Source organism: Sabethes cyaneus, chromosome 1 (genome assembly GCF_943734655.1).
Source record: "Sabethes cyaneus chromosome 1, idSabCyanKW18_F2, whole genome shotgun sequence".
NCBI classification, from domain to species: Eukaryota; Metazoa; Arthropoda; class Insecta; order Diptera; family Culicidae; genus Sabethes; species Sabethes cyaneus.
The window spans coordinates 139589265-139601524 of NC_071353.1; the positions used below are offsets into that span (position 1 = coordinate 139589265).

At 40.7% G+C, this 12260-nt stretch overlaps 1 protein-coding gene across 1 annotated transcript in view; it reads right to left on the reverse strand.

Annotated features, from left to right (window-relative positions):
* Positions 1-723: 723 nt before the first annotated feature.
* Positions 724-12260, reverse strand: part of LOC128746302 (uncharacterized) — a gene marked incomplete at its 5' end in the record, with an annotated part of 88754 nt that continues 77217 nt past the window's right edge. The window contains 2 exon segments of the mRNA XM_053843351.1: positions 724-1117; positions 1182-1279. Of these exon segments, the coding sequence (XP_053699326.1) occupies positions 724-1117; positions 1182-1279 (492 nt within the window).

Here is a 12260-nt window from a genome sequence, read left to right on the forward strand (position 1 = left end):
TATACTGACTTTCTCGAACTTTCGTTCCATATATTTACAGACTTTACACCGTGTTAGCGAAATACCGTTTCAACCGCTGCTGCTGAGATCAAACCGGACGATGATGGGCACCGTGCCGGTGCGTAGTGAGACGTTGGTTGCGATAGCTTGCCCTAGACCGTTCCTAGACCTCACACGGGATCGATTCTAAACTAAACTGAACACATTCGAATATATTTGCAAGTCTCGTCTGCTGGACGTAGATAGATAGTACCGAGGTCCTAGGATAGCACTGTGAGTAGTGAGTTTTGGTAGCCAGTGTAAAATAGAATACAAAAACATTTAGCTTCTTCAATGTGTGTCGCAGTTTGCCCTAAACGCGCTATATTTTGCTTTAATTTGTCGATTTTTAGAAAAAGTTTCCTAAGTATTGCTGTAGAGTTTGGTTGCTTTCTTGTAGTATTGATCAGTGACGATTCACTTATTCTCTCATTCTAGCCGAAATGGCTGAAGTGGTCAGCGTTTTTAAGGTTATAGTGAGCTAGTATGTACAACTTATAGCTAAAAGTCACGACGTTCATTTCTCTAGATTTGTGCTTTGAAAGTTAATCCACTAGCTGAACTCAAAATATGGCTTACTAACTCTTTTTCTTTTGTCAGGTTTCTTATTGCAGACGGTTTCCGTTGGAAGAAAGATAATACGTTTAACGCAAAAAAATGCTACTCTCGAATTATTTACAGTAACTATTCACTATTTACATCACCGCTGCCGAGCAGCCGGTGCTCCCGTTCAGGCCAAGGCTGTTGTTCGGCATATCCTCCTCCTCCTCCTGCTCCTGCTCCTGCTCCTCCCCGGCTATTGGCTATCCGTTTCTGACGGGACATTTTAAAATTCTGGCGAGACTTGGTGCCGGCGGCACTCGAAGGGGCAAGCAGCTGCAGAGGCGTTCGCTCGTCGTTAGACCCTTCCGGTGTCAGCGTCTGGCTGGTGCCTGCCATCGGACCGTTGTTGTCCTGCGCTTGCTTCAGTAGCGGCGAAGTCACTTTGGGAGATTCCCGCGACGATGAACCGTCTTCGTCGGAGCCAGCGATCAGATGGTCCTTCCGTTGGATCGACCGTTCCAGCCGGCGAAGGAACCTGAAAAATAAAATTGGACAGTGTTAGTTCTCTCTTCACCGAACTGGGTGATTTTCGTTGTTACCGAATTTGGTTTCCGATAGCTCGGAGGCGTCCAATTTTGCTCTTCGGCCGGCTGATGTCTTCGATTGTCACCGTGGGCAGTATCTGGCTAGACACATCCTAAATTTTGGGGGTTTAAGAATAAAATTAAACATGCTGAAATGTGTTGTCTAAGAAAGTGTTGCAGCAATGATCTAGTGTAGTTTTTGGAACATTCATTTCTTCTATTCGAAAGCATGGATACATTCTCATTTGAAACACGACTTCGTGAAATACGTTTATCGGTCTCGATCAGTCGTGATTCAATTGAAAGTGTACAATCACTAGGTGTATTTACACTAGCAGCATCAACAGCAGCAGCAGCATTGTTAAGGTGGATTGAATGATGAAAAAATGATATGTTGATGAAGTGATTTAGTAAAAGCCGGTGTTGATGAGTATAAGCAAAAAGGCTTACGTCACAAATAAATGTGGTTATTGATATGCAGCGATGATCCATATGCTATTTGAAAGTGGCAAGTCGATTATTCCCGATTTATGGTTCAAAAAGTACTAGATTTTTAAATTAAAATATGGTATCTGTAGAAATTTGTCAATGTCACAGAACAACCATTTTCCCCTCACACAAAAACCGGAATAATATTAATAGTACTGTTTTTTTTCGTTTGAACAGTGACTTGATAATATCGAAAATATGCCCATATTTTCAAGAATCTGAAATTTTTGTACTAAAGAAGTTAACCTAATTCTTTTTTGAGTACTTTGGTGATCTTTTAGGACTTTTGTTTAAGAGGTACATGGATAAAAAAGTCATTATGCACGGTTACATATACACATACACATGTACGAGCAAATACACATACACACATGAGCACAAACATACAAAAACTCGTGCGCACACGCACGAGGGAAGTTACCAAAGTAGCAGAACATACTTTCAATGAAGACCGCTACTAACTAACCCCTGCGAATATTTATCTCCGATCGTACTGTGAGCCGTTCTAAAATGTTCTACTCCATTCATGCACTTTGCCGTTTAGCTACTGAAACGAATATGACACCGCATCTCGGAGCCAATTTAGTTTATGTGGTGTGGTGCTATATGTGTTAGAAGCGCACCGTGCGACACCGTGCCAGAGCATGGCATTCATTTGTCAACGACAATACACTACCCTCCTTAAATATGTAAGTTGTTAGTTGTGATACCGTGCTATCCTATAGGGTCCGCTAGAATACGAAACCCGAGGACGGAGCTTACCGAGCCCAAGTTTTCCTACAGCTCACTTACGTACAAAATGTATGAATGTGTTAGGAGGTAACGAAGAAAAAATCATGCACAGTTCGCTGGTACCGTGCTCAGTCGTCGTGTCAAGCCAGTACGGAGCACCGACGCTGCGTTCAATCGCTCCGAACGGTGTTTATACCGAAACCCGAAAAGGTCTGGTTATCCTAGTAATATGAAATGAAACAGAGTTGTTGAGGTTTCGTTACAAATTATGAAGAAAAATGTACTGGGCTGGCGGGTTTGAAAGCAGTCACTACCAGAGCCCGACAACGTCACCTTCAATTGCATAGCGTCACTCAACAATGAAGCAGTAAAGCTTCGGTTTCAACAGAAGCAGCACCGTTTCAGTTTCAAACTGGCTTCAGTCAGCGTCAGCGAAACGGGTTTCACTTCATCATGACTATCGGTTTGAACTTTTCATTTGTACTTTTCTATCGAATATTCAGAAGAAGGGCAGCAACTTTGAATGCAAATATATTAAATTTGAGTAACATTTCCTACAATGCAACGCATATTAAAGTTATCCTAGTCAATATCGACAAATCGTGCCTGACTTTCTGCCGTCGTCAATTGAAACAGCCACTAACTTCAACTGAAGCTCGCTTGAAACGTGGGCTGGTACCGAATGGCCGAATCACGAATGGCCGAATCACGAAAGGCCGAAATTTTTCGGAGTGCCTAAATAACTACTCAATAAAAAACCATGAATTGGCAAGTAGTTAATAAATAACTTTAATCAAACAAAAAACAAACTACTACTATTAAACAAACAAAACATGCTTTACGAACGCCTTTGTTTAGCGCTTAATAAAAGTGCAACTGCGTTAACAAAATTTTTGCTGCTCATTTTGTGAGCATTAACACATTTCGACTAGATTTTTTCGTCTATTGCTCGGCGCGAATTCGGAACATCCCCCTGAAGAATTCTAAGGATGTTCCCCTCTATCGCCTTTTGCTCCACCCGCAGCTTTGTGATGATCCTGGTCATTGACAGGTGATGGGAACCTACAATTGTTGTCCATCGTTGGTGCTATGCTTCCAAGCTGTTTGTGGTCCGCGATAGCTTGTCAATGACAGGCTTAAAATTTGACCACAGAGTGGGGTGAAACATTGGTCTATTGTTCCGGTTCCTCCCACTTATGTAAGTATTTCGAAAATATGTAAGGAAATTATTCAATTCTTCAGGCATCGTTCCTTCCATCGCGTCGTACGCCTCCTGTATCAGATTTTGCGGCACAAAAGACAAAGCCTAGAATTTTTATTACATTATAAAAACATCAAATAAAAGTACTTTATCAACAAACCTGCAGCCGTTTTACCACCATGAATATGTCTGTGTTGGTCGAGTAATGTTGTTTTAGTCCGCGTATATTTAATTGTTTTATCATATTTTGTGTGAAATGAAAAAAGCATAAGAAGCATTCCGTTTCTGCTTGTTTTTATTGAATAGTATCCCATCAATGGAAAGCATTTCGGTTTTACTCTCTGCGACAACACAATTTTAACGACAGGTGCACTTTCTTCGTTGCTGAAACCAGCAATCGCCGGATGCACTCATTTTTCACAGGACAACTACCAACCACCGTGCGGAAAGCAAACCGTGTTCAACAACAATGGACAAAACTGTTGGCTTTGCTATGTGCGGTCAACAAAGATGGACACGGCGGGATATTGAATGAAATATTTCGGCCGATTTAGTAATAGGGTAATAAACTTGTAGTTTACTGCATTTACTTCTTTATGAAAATCCATGACAGTAAGAATAAGATAACAATTATAAGCATAATATAAGCATATTATAATATAAGCATACATCTACGAAAGATAATTTTTATACTGGTTTTTACCTCATATTTCTTGATTATAAATACATCTTCATTATAAGGTGCGAGACGTATTTACCGTGTTAGTAGCAAATGTTTCCTAGATGATTCAGGGCGAGACGGCCGTAGGCCGCGAGTGTGCGCCGGTGACCCGCCGTCGGAAGCGCCGGCCACTGCGGGGGGGCAGCCCCCCCGCAGAAACCACTACTATTTAGGTGCATGCATTTTCCTAGGTTTACTGTCTATTAGGGATTATGCCTTAGTTAAGTCCGAACGAGCGGCAGCGAGTAAGGACAGCATGTACCCAACGTTTGCGCAGGTTGAAGGCTATGCATATTTTCGGTCGAATATGACATTCGGCCATTCGTGTTTCGGCCATTTATGATTCGGCCATTCGTGATTCGGCCTTTTGTGATTCGGCCATTCGTGATTCGGCCATTTGGTATATTATGCCATTCATTATTTCGGCCATTTGTGTTTCGGCCATTCGTGATTCGGCCATTTGTGTTTCGGCCATTCGTAGGTAATCCTGAAACGTTCTGTTCAACAAATGAAGCAAGTCACTTCATGTATGAAGCGAAGGTAAGAGAAAGTCAGTTTCATTTATTTGTTTCAACGATGCCGGGCCCTGGTCACTACGCGTAACTTTTTGAAAATTCCGCAAATCAATTTATTTTTAGTTAAAGACCTTATTGACAATTTGTAATGTGTTGTAACCGACTACACTACTAAATGAGAAATTTATCCAGGTTTTCTGGATAAATTCATCCAGGTTTTCTGTAACTACTTGATAGGAATCGCATTAGCTAATTTGAATGAATCATACTTAATAATAGATAACAAGGAAAGAGGAAAAAGGTAAAAGATCAAAAGTAGAATGTTGAAGATAGAAGAAAAAACTAACAGACAAAACACTTCAAACAAATTTTGCTTTCTATAAGGTTTTTCGTTAGGCTGCTATTATTTACTCATATATTATGTGATAGCAACGCCAGCGTAGGCGAACGGAATTCTCGCCCCCCTTTCGGACATTACATAAGCCTAAAAAATAAAAATTAAAACAATGATATAGGGTACGGGAGGGTATTTTCAGCAGGTTTCTAAATTCAGCCTATTTGCCTCTTATTTCACCAATAAAAATACTTTGCCGACAAACAATTTTAATGTGTTATAACTATTTTCTCAAGACTATAAGTAATCTACTATTTTTTATTCAAAGAACGTCAAAACCACCTGTTCTTCCACTAGAACTAGGTCATGGGCCGAAAAAATAGATGCCATCGCTTAATGGGCTCAAAATACCCTCCCGTGCCCTATTTAAATTTAGAGGTTTAAGAGAGCGTATAGAGCGCTATATCTCTACATATTTGCGTTGGTAAGAGGAAATGCTTAATAACTTAGGGACCAATTGCTTCAATAAATGCTTTATTGGTTTCATTGTTCCTGGTTTTTGCTGTCCGGTATTGTGTGCCAGTTGGCAATGTGTGATTATCCACGTCCTCATTATAATGTATGTATGTATGGGAACTACCACCTATCTTAGCAGAACAACTGTTCATAGCAATGGGCATATCTTGACAAGGGGAATCGTACAAACATAACGATTGGTCACGTTTACCAGCTCCTGTATGAAGGGCCAAAAGGGAATCGGTCGGCAAGCAACATCACTTGCACGTACCAGGAGTATTTAAGAATCTCCTTCCAGAAACTAGATCTACGTCTTCATTATAATCACCAAAAATTTGAAATTGTTTCGCAATGGTCAATGTTACTTTCCTTCTAATCATAATTTACTTCTAATCATTCATGAAGCAAATGATCATTTTCAGTTTTCGTTAATAGTGCTGAGGCGCTCAGGTTCAGGATTTTATTGCAAGGAATCAGCATCGCTTGCATTTGTGTCTCGTTCGTTGCAAAAACTTTCACAACCAAATTTTTCCGAAGTAGTGAGAATTACGCAGTTTCAAATTCGAGCCAGTAGTTTTGAATAGTAGTTGGTATTGTAAATTACAGTTATAATTGACTTATGTAAAGTGCCGAAGTCGGTCATAGTCGAAGTCGAGCACCTAGATACGCATGATTTTTGTTGCAAAACGGTAAATTCGCGAAGTAGTAAAACTTTCAATGTAACAAATCCTTTCCCGTGATGCTTGTAGAGATGCAGTGGTACCCACGGTCTCTAGCAACAACAAGTATCGAACTAATAGGGTAACCAACGTATTTCGGACCCCATCAGCAGCTATGCAATTTGGACACTTACAGCAAAATCAAATGGAAGTGTCCAAATTATGTACAGTTGCTGTTGGGCTCCAAAATAAATTGGCAGCCTGTTGGTCGTGGCCGGCGTCGTTATTGGTCATTTTCCAAAGTCGTCAATCAATAAAGGTTGCACACTTAGAATGGTATGTGAATAGCAGGAGAAAGTGCCGCGGTGTTCCAGCTTGTGTTAGTTATAATTAGTTAGTTAGTTATATACCGATGCTCAATCACTAACAGATTTTTTGCGGAATATTTTAAAAGCGTATTTACTGACGCAACAGTCAGCATTAGGGAATCGCTCATTGCTGATAATGACGAATTACCATATCGACTGTCCAATAATTGTGTTGAAAACGGCATCCGCGGGTTCGATGTCAATAAGTCCGCAGGACCTGATATGCTAGGTAATACTGAACTAGTTCCGGGAAGAATTTACGATTCCTCTTACAAAGTTATTCAATGTATCATTTGGTTTCGGCCGTTTTCCGAGAATCTGGAAGATTTCACATATCACTCCGATTCATAAAAAGGGCGCCAGAAGTGAAGTAGAAAATTATAGCGGTGTCGCTATACAATCAGATATTCCGAAATTATTCGAGTCGTTAGTTTATAGTCGCCTTTATAACGATGTGGTTGGTAGTATCTCTCCAGCGCAACATGGATTCTTGAAAAAGAAATCAGTCGTTACGTAGTTAGTAGTACTTTTGCGAGTTCACCTCGGTGGTCACAGATTATATCTTAAAGGGCATGCAGGTGGATTGTATATATACAGACATGAGTAATGCATTTGATGCCGTTACTATTAATAGCATCCTGGAGGCAGTGGAAGATTCCGGTATTCGATACTCGCTGTACAACTGGTTGAAATCATATCTAGAACATAGAGTACAGTATGTGAAAATTTGTGGAAACAAATCTTATTTGTTTACTGTACACTCCAGAGTACCGCAAGGAAGTCACTTAGCACCACTGCTTTTCGTTCTTCTGTTGAATAAACTACCTGAAGTCATTTCCCAGGCAAATATTCTGATCTATGCAGACAACGCGACGTGAAAATATTTTTTCCTATTAAGTCTATGGATGACTGTCTGAAACTGCAGCTCGATTTAGAACATGTCGGTAAATACTGCGAAAACGCAGATTAAAAAGAAACACGAACAAGTACAAAATTATGACATTCACCAGGAAAGTTTGCCCGGTGATTTTTGATAATGTTTATCGGGATAAAGTTGTGCCTCATGCAGAATATGTCCGGGACCTAGGAGTAACATTCGACCGCAAGCTTTCCTTCATTCCCAACAAACATTTTATTTGAACAGTAGATTATCCAACCGTTATATAGCCAATGTTCAGGAATCAAGCGTTTAAGGTAAAACGGTACTGAATCCAAACATGGCCGGAAAAATGGCGCCCAACTGAGGCAGTATCCTCACATGGGCGCCATGATTTCGGCTATGTTTGGATTCAGTACCGTTTCACCTTAATAAGCAATTATACAGCAAAACTGTTTGTTGGGTTAGACACATCGACAATGTGGCCAATGAGGGCTTGAAATTATTTTCACTTGTCAGAAGATTTGAGCCTGATCTAGATGATCCTTATGCGATACTAGCAATCTACAAAGGTCTCGTCAGGAGCAAACTAGACTTCGCTATCGTTATTTGGCGTCCGCAGTACATAACGTACATTCAACGAATGGAAGGAATTCAGAAGAAATTTGTCAGACCAATCAGCGAAGGTCTCCAGCAGTATTTGCAATTGGTGGCAATAATTGTCGACAGATATCACAACTAGATAGATTTTTAGATTGTCGTTATATACCAGCACGCAACCGGAACCCAGCAGAATGGCAATGTCGTTGAAATACAAGACGAAAGCAAAGGCCTCCAGTTACTGCCTTGTGGGACACTAGCAGTGTTACTGAATGCACGTAAAACTGTGGAATCCAGCTTGACATGCAAAGTACGGTCTGTAAAGCATTGATTTACGTTCCGGCTTCCATATGTGAGATGCAGATACTTGTAAATTCGATCAAGTTAGTCGACACAGAACCTGACATAAAACCATGCTGGTTTACTGAAATATTGGTGCTGTACAGAATCACACTACTGACGATGATTTCGAAAAGCTTTGGTCCAGCACAAACAGTTGTAATGTCTCTGTGGTTCCTTGCGTCTCGCTTCGCTCCCTTCTTGAATACGGGAAACATGTAGAACTATAGTTACTATATATATATATACTAGCTGACCCGACAAACTTCGTATTGCCACAAATTAACCTGTGTTGTACATAAATCATGAATCTCGGATGATCTTTATCACTTCTCGAGTTTTGCAAGTCCCCCAGTGGGCGGCGCTTCCGACGGCGGGTCACCGGCAACACTCGCGACCGGCTCGTCCTGAATGATCTAGTGTTACTATAGATAGTTTTTGTGGTCTTGTTATTGATTAATGTTTTATGGAAGAGTCTCGAATTTCTCGAGTTGGATTAGTTTTTGAGTTTCGCCAAAATTTCTGTTTTATTTGTATGAGAGTCCATATCCCCCTACCACAGGGGTGAGAGGTCTCTAACTATCATAAAATAAATTCAAGACTCAAAAATCTCCTACATGCTAAATTTGGTTCCATTTGCTTGATTAGTACTCAAATTATAAGGAAATTTGTATTTCATTTGTATGGAAGCCCACCCTCTTAAAAGGGAAAGGGGTCGTAATACACCACAGAAAAAAAATTCTGCCATTTAAAACTCTCACATGCCAAATTTGGTTCCATTTACTTGATTAGTTCTAAAGTTATGAGCAAATTTGTATTTCGTTTGAATGGGAGCCCCCCCCTCCTAAAAAGGTAAGAAGTCCTAATTCATCATGGGAAAAATGGTTGCCTCCAAAAACACCCACATGCCAAATGTTGTTCTATTTGCTTGATTAGTTCTCGAGTTAGGAGGAAATTTGTATTTCATTTGTACAGGAGCCCTCCCTCTTAGAGTGGGGAGGGGTCCCAATTCATCATTGAAAAAAAAATTGTCTCCAAAAACACACACATGCCAAATTTGGTTCAATTCGCTTGATTAGTTCTCGAGTTATGAGGAAATTGGTATTTCATTTGTACAGGAGCCCCTCCTCTTAAAGTGGGGAGGGGTCCTAATTCACCATAGAAAATTTTCTTGCTCTCGAAAACCTTCACATGCCAAATTTGGTTGCATTTGCTTGATTAGTTCTCGAGTTATGAGGAAATTTGTATGGAAGTTCCCCCTCTTAAAGGAGAGAGGAGTTACAATTCCTCTTATAAAGAGGGAGGGGTCTCAATTTACCATAGAATAAATTCTTGTCACCGAAAACACCCACATGCCAAATTTGGTTCTATTTGCTTGATTAGTTCTCGAGTTATGAGGAAATTTGTATTTCATTTGTATAGGAGCCCCCCCTCCTAAAGTGGGGAGAGGTTCTTATTCATCATAGAAAACATTCTTGCCTCCAAAAACACCTACATGCCAAATTTGGTTCCATTTGCTGGATTAGCTCTCGAGTTATAAGGAAATTTGTATTTCGTTTGTATAGGAGCCCCCCCCCTCTTAAAGTGGGGAGGGGTCCCAATTCATCATAGAAAAAAATTTTGTCTTCAAAAACACACACATGCCAAATTTGGTTCCATTTGCTTGATTAGTTCTCGAGTTATGAGGAAATTGGTATTTCATTTGTACAGGAGCCCCCCCTCTTAAAGTGAGGAGGGGTCCTAATTCAACATAGAAAATTTTCTTGCCCTCGAAAACTTTCACATGCCAAATTTGGTTCTATTTGCTTGATTAGTTCTCGAGTTATGAGGAAATTGGTATGGAAACCCCCCCTCTTAAAGGAGAGAGGAGTTATAATTCCCCTTATAAAGAGGGGAGGGGTCTCAAATTACCCTAGAATAAATTCTTGTCACCGAAAACACCCACATGCCAAATTTGGTTCTATTTGCTTAATTAGTTCTCGAATTATGCAGAAATTTGTGTTTCATTTGTATGGGAGCCCCCCCTCTTAGTGGGGGGAGGGGTCTCTAACCATCACTAAAACCTTTCCTGGCCCTAAAAACCTCTACATGCAAATTTTCACGCCGATTGGTTCAGTAGTTTTTGATTCTATAAGGAACACAAAACAGACAGACAGACAGACAGACAGACAGACAGACAGACAGACAGACAGACAGACAGACAGACAGACAGACAGACAGACAGACAGAAATCCTTCTTTATAGGTATAGATATATAGTTCGGCGGATACAAAAATCGGGAGCCAAATAAACGTCAAAAGCGGAGCCAAACGTTTCTTAAAATTCGAATTGTGGAATTCGAATGTTAATAAACACACTTTATTTTCATAGAACTAGTCATTTTCAACACCCACTAGCGATTATTCTCCGTAAAAACCTGCACATTTCTTCATAATTTCAAATTTAATTTCAAAAATCAGGGATGCCAATTTGCCTGGTTTTCGATCCGCCGAACTATATATATAGTAACTATATGTAGAACTGTTTCCATAGCGTAGGAAACTTTCGCTTCTCAAACGATTTATTTAAAATACGACTGAAGGGCAGCTTTCGCTCTTTCAATTTCTCTTTCTATCTAACTTTCTCTCCCTCTTTCTCTCTCTCTAATTCCGCTCTCTTTCGATTCTTAGCACAGGTCTTAGAACTCGTCTTTCGAACACTCAAAGCACTCGCAGGTCCCTCTCGAGCATAATCCGTGTTTCATGCCCGTAGGAAATAACCGGTCTAATAAACGCCTTGTACAGGATACACTTTGTACGGGGACTTAGTCTGTTCGATCGCTATTGCTTGTGAAGCCCATAGTAAGCATGAATTCCGCTAATAATACGCCTCCGAATCTCACGGCTGGTATCAATGTCCGCCGTTACCAGTGTGCCTAGATAGACAAATTCGTCGGCTACCTCAAACTCATCACCGTCGATGATTATACTACTGCTCAAGCAGCGTCAGTAGTCCTTGGTTCCACTGGCCAGCTTGTACTATGTTTTAGACGTATTTACCTTTAACCCAATATTTTCTCTTTCGCGCTGGTTGGCTATAGTACAGCCGCCACTGATGTTCTGCCGATAATATCCATGTCATCGGTAAAGCATACGAATTAATTAGATTTGTTGAATATCGTGCCCCGTGCGTTGATATTCGTTCGGTTCATAACACCTTGTAGCGCTATGTTGAACAGCAGGCATGAGAGACCATCACCTTGACGAAGCTCTCTGTGTGATTTGAATGAACTTGACAATCCACCCGAAATCCGAACCATCTATCCTAGATTGAATCAGTTTGATGAGCTTCCTGGGGTAGCTGTTCTCGTCCAACATTTTCCATAGCCCTTTCCGGTCGATGGTATAATATGCAGCTTTGAAATCAATGAACAAATGATGCGCGGGAGCTCTGCGAGGGAATCCTTCAGCTCACCACTCACGAATCGTTGCGAATTGTTTCAAAGTAGACCTTGATCTTAAGCTTAAGCACTGTCACCGAGAAATGAATATGCAAAAACATCGTTTTTTTGTCGCATGCAAAAATCATAGCGAATTCGGTACCCAACAAGCTATAATCGGAGCCAATTGAAATCGGATTCGAACCAACTTCTTTTCCCAGCCCCTGTGATGAAGTGGAGAAGTGGGTTTGAATCCGGTTATAATTGGTTCCGGATTCGCTTGTTTCGATCCGCCAATCCCCCAGCTTGGGTGAAAGGGAACGAT